Below are 17,597 nucleotides of genomic sequence, written 5' to 3' on the forward strand. Positions count from 1 at the left end.
TTGTGATGCTTCCAATCCGACAAAATCCACACAACATACACGCGCTTATTCACTCATTATACGGTTGTTAGAATTTATTATCATTTTCCAACAACCGTGCCAAAAGTACGGAACTCACTGCTGGCTGCACCCACCTCCCATCAGCCCAGTCCCGATTCTCACAATGATTTCAGGTTGCAATTTTCCGATTGTGGCGACAACGGGGAGCACCGCTGCTGGTTTGAAGAATTTTCCCCAGCTTTTCCACTCAAACTAAATTGCGCATGCTCCAGCTTTCTCTCACTTTCCCAGCGAGAGCGGAAAAAGCACGTACGCGAATAAATTTGAATTTTCCGTCACTCCATCAAACGAGTTCTAACTGACTCGTTGTTGGCTGGCGGACAGATGTTGTTGGAGCGATTTCCTCCGACGACGCCGAGTTGGGCTGAGGGAGAAGATTTTTACGACTCTACGACGGAATGATATGCAGTCAGTTTGCTAGATTTTAATTACTTATTCTTTTATGCCGGGCCCCGTCGTAGTGTGTAATGTGAGGCATCCTAATGAACTCTCGAGCTCCTCCGGGGGGAAAGCGTTTATCGTCGTGGTTTGCACACACCAATTGGGATGTGTATCGATTTTTTTTTTCCGGAATTCGTTCGGCATTGTGGTTTGGGTTTTGAATTTGAAGTTTTTATGATAATGATGATGAAGTTTGACTACCAACATACGAACCGCTTCTTTTTCAATACGAGGTCGAGTCAAAAGCTCTTGCAGCAAGTGAAGGCATAGATAAACTCTTAGCTGTTCTTCGGCTCTTGTACCGACTTATCAAGCCCTATAAGCACAATACCCTCTTCGAATGAGTATAATAAGTTTTGTACCTTTCTATTCCGCCCTACAGAGCTTATCCTTTAACAGATACGCATATTTCGATTATCACTTGTAATTTTCCTCAGTGTCAGTTATCCACCAGTAGTGGTAGCAGTAGTAGAAATACGCGTATCTGTCAAAGGATAAGCATTAGACAGTGGAATTGAAAGGTACAAAACTGATTGTTGTTAGGTGTTCTCCCAAGGATTTCTGTAGAAATTTTTCTAAAGATTGGTTAAGGAATTTTTAAATTTATTGATCTGTAGTTCTTTCATTGAAGTTTCCACAAATTCTTCCAAAGACTTTTCCAAAAAAATCAGGGAAGAACTCCTCTACGAATTATTCCAAGAATTTCTCCAGAAATACATCTAAAGATTTATCCGCTAATTCTTGAAAGGGTTATTTTGGTGTTTTTCAGGATTCCTAAAAAAACTTCCAGGATTTTTGCCTAAGGAATCATCTAGAAAACCTTGTAAGAGTTCATCCATAAAATTTTAGGGAATTACTTCAAAAATTCTTCTAAGAATTTATACAGGCATTGTTCTAAGGTTTCTCGAGAAACCTGGGGCAACTCTTTCAAAGATTTGTCCATTTTTATTCAATTCCACCCAAATTTCACCGGAAATTCTTCCAAGGCTTCCCTTGAAATTTTGTTTAAATAGGATATTTGGGGTTTTTTAACTTCTAAATCTAGAAAGTTCTGCTTTTAGGACTGATTCCGATAAATGTTCAATAGTTATTTCAGAAACTTTTCAAGGATTCAAAAATTTTACCTAGGACTGCTCCTTAAAAGTCAATGACCCGCCCGGGAGTTTCTCAAAGAATTCCGCTGAAAATTATTACAAGAAACCTCCATGTCATTAGACATTTCTACAAGAATTATTTTAAGAGCCTGTCAAATCTTTCAACAACTCCTCCAATAATTAATATAATCTATGCATATAAGAATTTGTTCACGGATTTCTGATGGAATTTCCCAAGGATTTCTACAATAATTAATTTAAGCATTCATCCCGAAAATATATCAAAGATTTCTCCAAATATTCTTTCAAGGTATATTTCAAAAACTCTCTTAATAATCCTTCAATTGTTCCTCTGGGAAATATTCTAAGGATTTCTCTCAAGGATTTTTCCATTATTTTTTCAAGGAGCTGTTCCGATTTTTTTTCAGGATCAATTTCCGTGTTTGATTTTTTGAAGAACTATTCCTAAGACTCCCTTAAGAATTCTCCCAAGAAATTCTCAAGAAACTCTTGGAAGAACTGCACTAGCAATTATTCGAAGAACTCCTCCCGGATATTTCAAGAACATCTACAGAAACACTTTCGAAAATTCTTTCATAAGATCTTGCAAGAATACTACCTTTTTAAACGATTTCTATAGAGATTTTTTTCAAAGATTTCTCCAGAATTTCTTTCTTGGATATTCTTCAGCACTTATTTCGAGAATTTCTCCAGGCACTCTTCTTGGAATTTTCTCCAATAATGTTTCCAAGGATTTCCCCCAAGAACTTACAATGATTATTTTTTGCTTTCCAGGAAAAGGTCTGCCTGGACAGTTACTTTTAAAATTTTCCCAGAAAGCCTTCCAAGGATTCTTTCGAACATGTTTCGAAATTTTTTTTGCACAAAAATACAAGGATAGGAAATTCCTTCCTATGAATGCCCTCGGATGAACTAAAGAAGAGATCTTTGGAAGTACTCTTGTAGCGATTCTAGATGAAAAGTCTAGAATATTGGAGATTCCTGCATAAATGCATGGAGGAAACCTAGAAAAAACTCCTGGAAGATTTCCCGAAGAAATTCTTGGAGACATCCTTGGTAGAGTTCTTAAGGGAACTCTTGGAAGAATCAAAAGAGGAATCCTTGGAGTGATTTCTGGGGAACATTTTTTTCCTCCATTACAAGGAGGAATCCTTGGTATAGTAGTTTTAAAGATACCCCAGAGAAATCCCGAATTCTAGAAGTCATTTTTGGAAGAGTTCCTGGAACAACAGATGAAAGAATTTTAATTCATGGAGAGGTTGAAAAAATCTAAAAAAAATCCTTTGGAAATTTTTAAAAAACGTTCCGAATGATAAATACTTGAGTCATTGCAATAATTACTGGAAAAACTTGTAATTAGAAGACACGAAATGTTGCTCTTCAACAAATTGAGAGATGAAATTAGTGAAAAAAAAAAATCGCGTTCTGGCGGGGTTCAAACTCACGACTCCGTATTCGCTAGACCGGTGCTTAAACCGACTAAGTTACAGAACAGGTAATGATTCTGCGGAATAAAACGCCAAAGTGACTCCGAAGCCACACCATGAACACTTTTTTTTTCATAAACCCATCTCACTTGTACTTAATGGGCACAAACGCGAGTGTTTTGTGGGTTGGCATCTAAGCCGAAAGAGAGATAGAGGGGATAGACAAAATGATCGGGACAGGCAAAATTTTCTCTCTTCAAAACATGTTCCACCAGCTGTAACTTTTCGAAAAATGCATCAAATATTCTCAAATTTTTACTGAAAGTTCACAACTAGTTGTGTATCAGTGGTCCAAATTTGGAAAAGATCGGGCCATTCTTCACAAAGTTATGAAGTTTTTTGAAAAGGGTATAATTATCCGATAGCCAACTTTGAGCTGTTATATCTCCGGATTCAGTGAACCTATTGGAATGAAATTTTGATAATTCACGACTTATATAATGAACTCATACAAACATTTGACTTAACTTGAAATTTTTAACAAGAGAAAAAGTTATAGCGATTTTATTTATTTCACGATTGTTTAGTAAATTGGTCTATTTTAATATGCATCCCATTACTTTTTTAATTTATAGGCGGCTATGTTGTTACTTTCCTTCAAAACAAATTTATATATAAGTCATTTAGAGGGATATTAAATGAACTATAATTTGGATCTTGAATTTTGAAACGATGTTGAAGTTTTGGATAATTTGGTGTTTTATGAGAAAAGTAATCTAATCATTATAATTTTCTTCCGTGTTAAGAATTTCAAGTAATGTCAAAGGTTTTTCATAGCTCATTATATAAGTCATAAATGGTCAAAATTTCATTGCAATTGGTTCATTCAATCCGGAGATATAACAGCTCAAAGTTGGCTATCGGATAATTATACCATTTTCAAAAAACTTCATAACTTTGTGAAGAATGGCTCGATTTTTCCCAAATTTGGATCACTAATACACAACTAGTTGGTGAACTTACAGTAAAAATTTGAGAATATTCGATGCATTTTTCGAAAAGCTACAGGTAGTGGAACATTTTTTGAAGAGTGAAAATTTTGCCTGTCCCAATCATTTTGTCTATCCCCTGTATGTTTGTGAAAAAGGAGTGTTCACGGTGTGGCTTTTTATTCCACAAAATAATTACCTGTTCTGTGGCTTAGTAGGTTAAAGCGTCAGTCTAGCGAATACGAAGTCGTGGGTTTGAATCCCACCAAAACGCATTTTTTAATCACAAATATCAGCTCTCAATATGTCAATTAGCAACATTTTGTGCCTTCTAATTACAAGTTTTCCAGTATGTTTCAGACATTCCAGCAAATCTGGTAAAATGCCAGTTAAGGGCAATATGTATCATTGTACCATTACAATAATTCTTTAAGAAATAATTGGAGGAAATCCTAGAACCTAGAGGAATCTTTAGAGAAATTCCTGGAGGAAATCTTATTGGTACTTCCACAAGAAATCATGAAATAACTATTTTAGGATTCTTTAGAAGAATTTCTGTAGGGATCCTTGGAGAAGCTCCTGGTGAAATACAAGAAGAAGTAAAAAAAAACTAAATGTATAACGTAGGAAGTTATCTAATAAAACCTAAGAAAGAACTATTTGGAAAAATCCTTTGGAAGATTCCTCAGATTTCTAGAGAAATTTGAGAAAGCTCTTGGAATATCCATGTACAAATCCATGAGATAATTCTTGCAGGAATTCCTTAAAGATTTACTGGAAGGGGTCCTTGAAGATGTTCCTGTAGGATTAGGAGGAGACACACTTTTTTTTCTCGGAACAACGCTCTGAAAGATTATCAGAAGTATTGCTGGAATAATTTTCAGAACCACTTTTGGAAGACTTAGCCTCAAGATGCTTTCTGAAACATCTCACGGTAGAATATCTGAAATAATTCCCAGAGAACTTCTGATAAGAGTTCCTGGCAGAACTTGTGATATAATTTCCGGGAATCTACTGGAATATTTTTGACCCAATTCTCTGAAGGTTTCCCGGAGAAACTGCTTGATGAATTGCTCGAGGAACTTCTGAAAAAAAAATCACGAAGAAATTGCTAGCGGAATCCCCAGAAGAACTTCTAGACGAGCTCTTGGAAGATTTTTTCCAAGTATTCGTTGAGAAACTTCAAGAAAGCTTCTCTGAACAAATCCTGAAAGTATTTCCACAGCAGTGCACTGAAGGATTTCCAAAGCAACTCTTGGGAGAATTTCCCAAAATTATTTTTGGTAGATGATCTTCTAGAAGTAGTCTTACTGAATGTTATTGAGGAGTTTTCGGTAGAACTTCTAAGTAAAATCTCGGAAGATCTTTTTAAAAAAAAAATACGTAAGAACTTCTGGAAGAGTTCCGTAGGATCTTCTGGAAGAATTCAAGAAGAAATATTTCTGATGAATTCCGGAAACAATTTTTGGAGGACTTTCCGAAATCCAGGTGGAGCTTCTAGAAAAATTTCCACATGCAAATCTGGACGATTTTTCTGAGATACATCTAGCTACATATGTAGTTGGTCGAGCAATCGGGAGAATTTTCCGAAGCATTCCAGGGTGATTTTTTGAAAGAATTTTCAGAAAAACTTTTTGAAAAATTCCCGAAGGAATTTTGGAATAATTTTCGGACATATTTTCGTATATTTTCGAAGGAACTTTTAGGAAGAATTTTCTGAATAAGTCAAGAAGGAATTTCCCAGAACAATTATTTGAAGAACCTTCAAAGGAGAAGAACTCTCGGAGAAATTTCTCCAAAGATTGTTGGTGAAGCATCTAGAAGAACTTCCAAGGACCATGCAAAAATCTGCCCATGCATTTTTCTAAAAAAAATCATAGGGAAATCTCATAGGAATTCTCGGGAAAAAATCCGGAAAAAATATAAAGGGAACTGATTGAAGATATTCAGGACAAAATGGTTGCCAAAGTTAATCTTTGAAGATTTTTTGGAAAAAACTGTGCAGAACTGGAACAACTTTCAGAAGAATTCGCAGAGAAAGTGCTGAAAGAATTCCAGACAGGCATTTTGCATAGTGGTTAGTGATAATCCCTCCTACATAGAAGAATCAGTTTAATAAAGAATAAAGAAGTGAGAAAGAATATCCGTAGAAATTTCTAGATTTCTCGCTGCAATTTCGTTAAGAATCTCTATAATAATACCTGGATGAATTCCTAAATGGACATTTACAAAATATTGAAGGAGTTTCTCGAAGGATTTCCGAGGAAGTCCTGAAAGAATTCCCGGAAAAACTCTTGCAAGACATCCAATTGAATATATTAAAGAATTCCCAGGGGATTTGTGAGAAAATTCCCGGACGAACTATTAAAAGAATTGCTGGAGGAACTTCTGGAAATATTCTGGAAGAACAAAATAGAGAAGAATGAGGATTCCTTCGAAAGTTCTCTAGAGACTCGTCAAAAAATTCTTCAAAAAATGTCTCCAGGAGTCTCATCAGGAACTCTTTCACACATATCTACAAAAAGATGCAATTCCAGAAGAAAGTTTTCAAAAAGATTCGGAAATTCTTTCACACCTTTAGGATTTACCTCTAGAAATTGTTACAGAAGCTTTATCCTGGGGTTTCTCCAACAGTGCCTTCGGATATTCCTCCAGTCATTGCTTTGGATTTATTCAGAACTTTCTTCAGGAGCTCTTTCAACAATTCCTGCAGAAATAACTCTAGAATATATTCCGAAGTATTTTGCAAGAATTTTTTCAATGAATGCTTCTTTGATTCGGGCTCTACAAATCTTTCAGATATCATTCCAAAGATTCTTTCGAAATCTTTTTTTTTATTTTTTCAGTGGTACTAGAATTTTTTTCCAGGTTTTTTTTAACACGATTGTATATGATTTATTTGCTGAGAATTTGACCAGATCTATTTCCAGGAGTTCTTCCAAATTTTTTTCCAGATATGCCTCTGAAATTTTATGAAGGATTTTTTCAAGAATTTCACTACTACCTTCTTCTGTAATTTATGCAGACATTTTTAAAAAGATTTCTTCAGAAATTAACGGATTTCTATGGATTTTTCCGGGAATCCTCCATAAATTTAACTTATTTTTTTTTTCCTAGGAACTAATTTCAAAGTTCCTCCAGAAGTCTCACATGATTTTTTCTTGAAAATTTAGGGTGTATTTTAAGGCGGTTTTTCAGGTATTCTGTTATGCTAGCCATTTATCTAAGAATTGTTCCAGAAAAAAACTTCAGAAATAGCTTAAATTTATTTTTATCAATAACTTTACCAGAAAATTTTCAAGAATTTCTTCTAGCATTTTCCAAAGATATCTTGAGATTTCTTGAGAGAATTCTCCATGGATTTCCTAGAAATTCCTTCAAGGATTTCTTTAAGAATTCTTATGTAGTGTTTGTGTAATTTATGGAAGAACTTCTGAAATTCCTTAGAGGAATATCTGAATAAATTCTGCAGGGATCTCTTAAGAAATCCCAGGAGATATTTCTAATGGAGCTATCAGAGCAATTCCTTAAAAAATCCTTGCAGGAATTCCTCCAGGAATCACTGTAGAAATTAACCAAAGTATTTTCGGAGAATCCGTGGGAAGAATTTCCGATGAAATTCCAGTAGAATTTGTGAGAAATAAAATAAAAATAATGTTTTAAAAATTCAAAGAAGAATTTGTCGAAGAATTCCTTGTTGAAATTTCTGATAAAACCCCTCAAGTTCTGAAAAAGTCTCTGTCTGTCAATATTTTCCAAGAAAATTTCTGAAGAAATTCCAGCACGAATCCCTGAAAAAATTTCTGTAGAAATCTTCAGTAGAATCCGTGAGAAAATCGTAGGAGGTACTTTTTAATGAATCTTTTGAGCAATATCTGAAGGAATTCTGAAAGGAATCACAACAGGAATTTCTTAAGAATTTTCTGAAGTAATGCCTGGTAAAATTCCTTCAGGAAATCCTTTGGGGAATTCCAAGAAGAAAATTACTGATAGATTTTCAGGGAAATTCCTGGAGAAATGTTTTATTAGAATTGTTGGAGAATTTGTTAAAACTCTGTGGACGAATTTCTGGAAAAAAAAAAATCCCGTAGAAGAAATCCGAGAAAAAAACTGTTGAGATATTTTTAAAGGAATTTGCATCAAAGTTCCAAGGAAATATTTTAGAATAAATAACTTAAAGATTTTCTGAATTATCTGAAGGAACTTTCGCAGGATTTTCTGGATGAATCCTGGATGCAATTTCATCATGGACACATTCGTGTGGGAGTTTTCAATAGATTTCCTAGAGCAATTCCTGAACAATGCCTGATGAACTTCCTGAAGAAATGTTTGAACGAATTTCTGAAGAAATATCTGGAGAATTTTCTGAACAAACCACTGGTACTATTTATGAAAAATATTTTGAAGAACTAATGATATAATCTCTAAAAGATTTTCTTAAGAAATCTCTGTAGAATAGGATTCCTTGAAAAAATATCCGATAAATTTCTAAAACGAATCCCTAGAAGAATTTGAGGAATCCATGGAAATCTACCTAAAACAGTTCTTGAAGAAATTTGTGGAGAAATTCATGAGGAAATATCTAAATACAGCCCTTGAGAAATTTCTAAAAGAGTCCCAGGAAGAATTTCTGAAGGAGTTTGTAAAAGATTTTCAAAAGAAATCCTTGGAGAAATTTTTGGAGGAACCTTTAATTCCCTTGAAGAATCGCTGAAAGCATTTTCGATGGAATTTGTGGATGATTTTCTGGAAGAATTCTCGTACGGATTCCTGAAAAATATATGAATGATTTTTTTAAGAAAAAAAAATTGGGGAAATTTGAGGAGGATCCTCTGACGAATATTCCAAAATTAATCTAGAGGAAATTCTGAAACCATACATAGAATATGTTCTAAAGAACTTACAAAAGAAATTCGTTAAAGACTTTCCGAAAGGAGTTCCTGGAGGATTTTCTAAAAAAAAACATGGAGTAAGTTCCTGCAAAGTTCCTAAATAAATTTCTGGGGATAACTTCGGAAAAATTTGAAGAAAATTTTAAAGGAAGCTAAGAGTTTTTAAGAGGATTCAAAGGAGTTATTTCTAGAAGTTTTCTCAAAGAAATTTTAAAAGGCATTCCTGGCAAAATTTCATAAAAACTCTAAGGAAGATTTTTCAAAGGAATCCCTGGAGAAATTTCTGAATACGTGAAGGAACTTGGATGATTTTTCAATGAATCCTTAAATAAAATTCTGTAGGAATCTTTTAAAGAATTTTTGAAGGAAATACCTAAGAATTCTTAAAGAAACTAATGTAATAACTTCTAATTTCCGTAAATAATCATTCGAAGCCTTTCTGAGGAATAATGATTAAAATATCTGAATTAATCCTTGTCAGAAACAGAAAGGAACCTCTGAAGAATATTTACAATTTACACGTTTTGTCGGGTTCCATGCTGCAGCATTAACGCACGTGCTGCGTTTTTCTAGCCCAAAATCGCTCTACACGTATTTTTAGACGTTATCAGGTTGCATCAGTCGCTCTAGATACCATGGCGGTTGCCGGTATCGTACATTGTTGATGGCGGAATGTTTTGGGTGCAGTTTGAATATGACTGGGTTTGACTATCACTGTGAATGGTGAATGTTTGATAAACATTCCAATACTCATGACTACCTTGCCTCATTATTTAATTACTATACCTGAACTAGAAGTTTATCAGCTTCCCCTCTTTCTCTCACCCTTCCAGGTTCCTCACTCGAATCGCAGTACACGGTTTCCCAGTCGCAGACGATCAACTTCACGCAGCAGGCGTTGCGACAGCGGCAACAACAACAGCAACAGCAGCAGCAGGGAAATGGCCCCGGAGGTCCAGGGCCGAATCAGGTTCCTCAGCAACAACCCGGTGGCCCAGGGCAGCCGCAAGGCCCCAATGGCCCTGGAGTACCCAACCCGCAAGGACCTCAACAACAGCAGCAGCCGCATCAGCCGGGTGGTCCCAATTCGGGAATATCCGCCGGTGGAATGCCCCTTGGAGGACCAATGGGCGGAGGTGGCCCAATGGGACAGAACCCGAATGCCCCTCTGGGAATGGGTGGTATGGCCATGGGTCCGAACGGCGGTCTGAGTGGACTGAGTTCGATGGTTTCGAATACGATGGGTGGCCCCGGGGCACAGATGATGCACAACAGCATGGGTCCAGGAGGTCCAGGCGTACCTGGCGGTCCGATGAGCATGCGGTACATGCAGCAACAGCAGATGATCCGAGCGCAAGCCATGCAACAGCAGATGGCTGTGGGAGGTCGGCCTCCGCCTCCGGACTACAAGGCGACCCAGCAAGGTGGCAATCCCAGTGCGGCCATGTTGGCCGCCCAGCAGCAGCAAATGCTGCACGCTTCCGGTGGTCGGTTTCCGGGGGCGATGCGAAGGATAACGCAGCAACCGATACCGCCGTCGGGTCCGATGATGAGGGCGCAGCATGCGGCCTATATGCAGCAGCATGGACACGGAGGGCCACGAGGTTTGGGAGGATTCGGACCTGGTGCGGGCGGTCCTGGTGCGATGGGCGGTGGCCCGGTGCAGAGGCCTCCGAATGTACAGGTGGGCCCGGAAGGAATGCCCATGGGATCGCAGCAGCAGGCCGAGTGGCGGCACATGATGATGTCCCAGCAGCAGAGCATGAGCTTTGGATCGAGTGGAGGGAATATGCGAGCAGGATTCGGTGCAGGTGGGTGAAAGCTGTTTAGAAGGTTGTGTTCATGAGTTTAATGCTGTTATTTCTTTTACAGGTCCAGTAGCGGGCGGTAACGCCATGGGAATGCCAAACGGCGGACAGGTAGGGCGAATGGACGGCAGTGGTGTCCCGGGTGCTGGTCCCGGCGGTATGACCCAGCTCCAAATGCAACAGCAGGCCATGATGAGGCAACAACAGCAACAGCAGCAGCAACAGAGCATGGGAATGTACCAGAGTCAGATGGGAGGTGGTGCTGGAGCAGGTGGAATGGGCCAAATGCAGCAGGCCCAGATGACGATGATGCAACAGCAGCAGGCCATGATGGGACAGATGCAGATGAACCAGATTCACATGAGTCAAACGCAAACGATGTCCCTCCAACAACAGCAGCAGCAGGCGGTGAATCAGCAACAACAATCTGTGATGAATTCGTTCAACAATCCGGGTATTGGTCCTGGTCCGGGTCCGGGCGGGGGCGGACCGGGTCCCGGCCCCGGAGGTAACCCCAACAGTAGTAACAATAGTAACAACAACGGTAATAGCAACGCAAACAATAGCAGTAGTAACAATAACGGTGGCGGTCCAAATGGCGGACCCAACGCAGGCAACGCTTCCTCCGTCATGCCAAACGCGGACTTCAGTTTGGAGTTCCTGGAAAACCTTCCGGTGGGCGATCCGAGCCAGTTCAATGCTCAGGACCTGCTCAGTTCGCTGGATAACGAGAACTTTAACATCCAGGACATTCTGTAAGCCATGGTTGGCGGGAATGTTTGGTGCATTTACAACGCGTACAGTAGGCGGCGGCTGGTGGTGAGCCAAAGGCTCGTTTCCAATGCAGCCAACTTGCATGCAATTCGCTTCGTGTGGATTCATGATGCCTGTTGCTACGGTTGAGGCAAATCGTAGCAGGCGTGAAGTAGGGAAAATTTGCACCATCAGATCAAGGTTTTTCTGATTCTGTTCCATTTCATCAGATTGCACAGTGGCAAAACAGGTGTGAAACGCTTTTTAGTGAATCCCTTTATTATATCTGCTGGGAGTGATTCTTTGCAGATTTATGTCCATAGAAGTCTTGTTCTGAAAACGCGCTCTACTACACAAAACCACCTGATTTTCATACAAAACCATCCATCTTGGCATGCTCTAACTATGTGCGATTGATCAGTTACAATACAGAGAACAAAAATTCACTTACACACTTCTTTGATTGGTCTTGGAAGTCTGTTCTCTACAGTTTCAACATGCCAAAGTTGACTGTTTTGTATGGAAATTGGCTTTCGCCGCTATTTTTTTTATAAACCCACAGCTCGAGAATCAAAAAACCGATAGCGTAAAGAAGACGAATCAAAACTAATGAAACACAGTTCTAAGAGAATAATGCAACAATGCGGGGGTTGGAGAAACTCTGTTTCCAGCAGTTTCCCCCCGGAAATCCTGTATATATGAGACTATTATTATTAACATATTATTGCCTAAGTAGAAGTACTTTGCTTACCCGTTACAAAACACCCATCAACAAACCTAATCGTAAGGCGAGCCAGTGACAGCTGTTTTTCAATATAGATACGTTGTACAGTTTTACCCCCTCCGTAACGCATAATTTATTAACTTCCATGCCAACACAAACACACTAACGAAAACATGTGTCGTCGAACAAGGAACTCTCTATCGTTTAAAAACGGACAACCGTGTTAGATTTTAGATTTAGGACTTAGAAATGACCATGCGTGCACCGTAGAGCACGCTGGAAAACATTCCTTTAAGAGACTACAGAGAAACAGATATATTTGTTGATGTCATCAGTCAGTCTGCCATTTTTTTTCTGGGTTAATATTTGTGCTTCATCGATGATTCAGATTAGCGGAAATACATTGCTGTATTCACTCTCGTTAAGACGTATTTATACAAACAACAACACTTAAAGGAAACCCCCTTTTTAGGTGGGAAGTCCCCCACCGCAATGAGGGAAAATTGAACAAAATATTCTAAACAACAAACGGAAAGTAAGAACAACCTAAATTATTATGATAGATTACGAGGTGCGAGTACTAGCGGAGCAGCGGGGAGGGAAAAAGGGGAGGGAACTAACCGAAACGGTTGAAACTGTGTATACAAAAGAAATCAACAAAAGAAACTTTAACTAAAACTAAACACTATGTAAGTCAGCAAAGAAAAGTAAATTAACTTAAATGAAAAATCATAAAATGTCAAAACTTGCATTGATAGAAGGGAAGAGGTAGCAAAAATCGTTTGAAAACAAGTCATTAATCAAAGTGATAACATGTAAGAACCGGAAATTATTATGATCGATCATCCTTTAAAATAAAATCAAGAATCAAAGTAGCAAAAGGTAAAAGAATCTGTATAAAGTCAATAGAACAATTACTGCACTGTACTCTCAAACTTTAAAACAAAGCTCGAGCTGTTCTTGTGCTATATGGATTGGCATCAGGAAAATGGTTATCATCGTAATATTATAGTCAACGTCAAGCCTAGAGGATCCCTGTATTATTTGATAGAGGTATACTGCCCCCACTCGCATTACAGTCCCATTTGCAAAAAGTAGGAATTGAGAAAACAGCGTTTGAAGTTTGACGACTCGTTCCCATACAAAACTTTTAAAAATCGTCATAACTTGAAAAATGTTTGGATCATCTCGAAACTTTCACAGATTGCTTTGCACCTGAATACATAACTGTGAAAAATATTAGGATCACCAAAAAATTGTTCAGTTTTGTGTTACATGATACAAAAATCCATGATGGGACTGTTATGCGGGTACTTTCAATATGGGACACTCATGATTTGTTATTTTTTTCGTATATCGACATAAAAATCCGCAATTTTTATTAAGGGTTTTGAAATTACGTTGAAAATGATGATGATTCCTTACGATAACTCAAAAGTGATGAAAAGCCAAATGGGACTGATATGCGAGTGGGGGCAGTATACCGGATGGAACTTCTCAAATAATCACAGAAAGAACTCCTGGAGGAATGTCGGAAGAAAATCCTGAAAGAATACTAGATCAACCATTGGAGGAAATCCTGCGGAAAAGCCTAAAGTAGTTTCTGGAGATAAACCAAAAGTTAATTCAGTAAAAATCCCGTAAAAATCCTGGAGAAATTCCAGAAGATACTCCTGGAGGAATTCCAGGAAGAAATTCTTGGACAAATCCCGCAGAGAATTTCTAGAGGAATCCGAGTAAGAATGCCTGGAATTATCCCAGATTATATTCCTGGAGAAACCTCAAAACGAATTACTGGAGGAATTCCGGAAGGAATTCCTGGAAGAATCCCAGAATGAATTCCTGGAGGAATCGCAGAACGAATTCTTGGAGGGATCCCAGAAGGGATTTCTGGAGAAATCCCAGTAGGAATTCCTGGAGGAATTCCAGAAGGATTTCCTTGAAGAATTCTAGAAGAAATTTCCTGAGGACTTCCAGAAGGAATTCCTGGAAGAATTTCAGAAGGAATTACAGGAGAGATTTCGGCAGAAATTCCTGAAGGAATCACTGAAGGAATTTCTTAAAATATCCCAGAAAGAATTCCTGGGAAGATTCCAGAGAAAATTCCGGAGGACTTCCAGACGGAATTTCTAGAGGGATTCCAGGAAAAAATCAAGAAATAATTCCTTGAGGAATTCCGGAAAAAATCCTGGTGCAATTCCAGAATGATTTTTTTAGGGAATTCCTAAACGAATCCCAGAAGGAATTCCTAGAGGAATCTCAGGAGCTATTCTTAGATATATCTCAGAAGCAATTCCTGGAAGAATCCCAAATGGAATTCCTAGAAGAATCCCAAATGGAATTCCTAGAGGAATCCCAGAAGGAATCCCTGGAGGAATTCCAGAAAGAATTCCTGTAGCAATTCCAGAAGGAATGCGTGGAGGAATTCAAGAAGGAACTCCTGGAAGAATTCCAGAGGAATTCCTGGATTAATTTCAGATGGAATTCCTTGAGAAGTTTCAGATGGAATTCCTGGAGGAATCCCACAAGATATTCCTGGAGGAATTCCAGAAGGAACTCGAGAAAGAATTTCAGAAGGAAATTTTGGAGGAATTCCAGAAGGAATTCCTGGAGGAATTCCAGAAAAAAGGGAAATTCCAGATGAAATTTTTGGAGGAATTTCAGATGGAATTCCTGGAATAATTTCAAGAGGAATTCCTGGAAGAATCCCAGAAGGTATTCCTGGAGGAATTCCAGAAAGAATTCTAGAAGGAAATTCTGGAGGAATTCCTGAAGAAATTTCTGGAGGAATTCCAGAAGGAATTCCTGGAGGAATCCCAGAAGCAATTCCTGTAGAAATTTCAGATGGTATTCCTGGAGAAATGCCAAAAGGAATTCCTGGAGGAATCCCAGGAGGAATTCATGGAGAAATTCTTGGAGGAATCCCAGAAGGAATTCCTGAAGGAATTCCACAAGGAATTCCTGGAGGGATTCCAGAAGGAACTCCAGGTAGAATTCCAGAAGAAAATTTTGGAGGAATTCCAGAAGGAATTCCTGAAGGAATTGTAGAAGGACTCATATGGAATTCCTAGAAGCATTTCAAGAGGAATTCTTGGAGGAATCCCGCAAGGTATTCCTAGAGGAATTCCAGAAAGAATTCCAGTAGGAAATTCTGGAGGAATTCCAGAGGGAATTCCTGATGGTATTCCTAGAGAAATGCGAAAAGGAATTTCTGGAGGAATCCCATTTGGAATTCATGGAGGAATCCCAGGAAGAATTCTTGGAGGAATCCCAGAAGGAATTCCTGAAGGAGTTGCAGAAAGAATTCCTGGAGGAATTCCTGTAGAAATTTCAAATGGAATTCCTGGAGGAATGCCAGAAGGAATTTTTGAAGGATTCCAAGGAGAAATTCCTGGAGGAATCCCAGTGTGAATTGCTGGAGGAATCCCAGGAGGGAATTGCTGGAGGAATCCCAGAGGGAATTTCGAGATGAATTCCAGAGGGAATTCCTGAAGGAATCCCAGGGGTAATTTCTGGAGGAATCCCAGAAGGAATTCCCAGAGGAATACGAAAAGGAATTTCTGGAAGACTCCCAGAAGGAATTTCTGGAAGAGTCCCAGTAGGAATACCTGGAGGATTTTCTGGAAGAATCTCAGGAAGAATTTCTAGAGGAACTCATGAGGGAATTCCAGGAGGAATCCCTAGAGAAATTTCCGGAGAAATACCAGAAGGAATTCGAAAAGAAATCCTAGAAGGAACTCCTGGAAGAATCCCAGGAGGAATACCTGGAAGATTTCCAGGAGAATTTTCTGGAGCAATCCCAGGAAAAATTCCTGGAGGAATTCTAGAAAGAATTTCTTGAGGAAAACCAGGAAGAATTCATGGAGGAATCCCAGGAGGAATCCCTCAAATAATTCCTGGAACAATCCCAGTAGGAATTCCTACAGGATTCCAGAGGGGAATCCTGGACGAATTCCAGTAGGAATTCCAGGAGGAATTCCTAGAGGAATCCCATGAGAAATACTTGGAGGAATTCCTGGAGGATTCCCAGGAGGAATCTCAGGAGGAATTCCTGGCGAATTCTCAGGATGAGTTCCTAGAGGAATCCCAGAAGAAATTTCTAGAGGAATCCCAGTGGGAATACTTGGATAAATGCCAGGGGCAATTCCTGCAAGAATTCCAGGTGGAATTAGAGTAATCCCAGATGGAATTTTTGGAAAAAAAAATTCTGATCGAACTCCTGGAGATTCCTCCAGGAATTCCCCCAGAAAGTCCTCCAGGGTTTCTTCCAGGATTTCTCCAGGAAATTCCATCAAGGATTCTTGGAAGGATTCCTTCGAAAATTTTGTCCAGAGATCCCTCCATGGATTCCCCCAGACATTCTTTCAGGAATGCTTCGAAAGTTGTACTACACTTGGGAAGCTGCATAGAGTAGCGATACTTTGGCAAAGAAAAGTACTAAGAACTCTCCAAACAGGTCTGGACAGATATTCATGGAATGGAGCTCATTATGACTGCTATGGCAACCAATTTCCATTTCTTATTCCAAATGCCACTAAGAACCACAACCACACATCTCTATATATCAAATGACAAAATCTATATCGTTATCTCAACTTATACACAACCGAACCACTATAATCAATAATCATACTCATTTAAGCCGGTAGAACAAACATGAATCACGTTTACAAACACACCTGGCACAGATTGAACCAAAAAAAAAATCAAACGCTGATCCGCTAATTTATATTGAACATACTAACGGGAGGAACAGTTCCTTGAAGTTGGGAGAAAAACCGGGAAAACCGCAAACAAACTATTTATTGATCAAAACCTATCAACAGCTATTCTAGAACAACTCGATAATAGTAGTAAACATTTAGCAAAAAGTAGCAAAAAGAACAAACCATTGGTACTAAAGAAAAAGATAAACAGAATCATTTACATACTATTAAAAGTAGTGGCGAAAAGCAACAACCCATCAAATATATACCACAAACATTTAATCGATAATCGAGAAGAATTGAAACAAATGTGGCATCAAAACTTTTGAGTAAATCTAGAGATTAACACATTGGATAAGAAACTGAAAAAAAATGTATACTAAAAGCATCAATCAACAATTCGGACATTTGGAAATCAAAATTAGGCTTCCGTTCGTTTGGTTCTCGTCCCACTTTTCTTGCCCCTCTCCCGTTTCAGTTCCGTACCTATATTTGTACAGTTGTATAAGATTTTCGTTTTAGTTTTTAGCCGTTTCGTTTCAAATGGGTCCTTGATTATTCTTAAATGGTATTAGTTTGAAAATGCAGGAGAGCTATTTTTTTAAATGCAATCTGAGGTTTTTTTTATTTAAGCAAATGCCGGTGTTATTATGTTTCTTACTTAGGTAAAAAATCGCAAAAG

General features: G+C 38.6%; 1 protein-coding gene across 1 annotated transcript in view; it reads left to right on the plus strand.

Moving 5' to 3' along the window:
- Positions 1–17,255, plus strand: part of LOC109402124 (neurogenic protein mastermind) — a gene marked incomplete at its 5' end in the record, with an annotated part of 29,434 nt that extends 12,179 nt beyond the window's left edge. Inside the window, 2 exons of the mRNA XM_062858280.1 lie at positions 9,758–10,735; positions 10,797–17,255. Of these exons, the coding sequence (XP_062714264.1) occupies positions 9,758–10,735; positions 10,797–11,491 (1,673 nt within the window). The remainder of the gene's footprint in view (positions 1–9,757; positions 10,736–10,796) is intronic.
- Positions 17,256–17,597: the final 342 nt, after the last annotated feature.

The sequence above is a fragment of the Aedes albopictus genome, chromosome 3 (genome assembly GCF_035046485.1).
Source record: "Aedes albopictus strain Foshan chromosome 3, AalbF5, whole genome shotgun sequence".
NCBI lineage: Eukaryota > Metazoa > Arthropoda > Insecta > Diptera > Culicidae > Aedes > Aedes albopictus.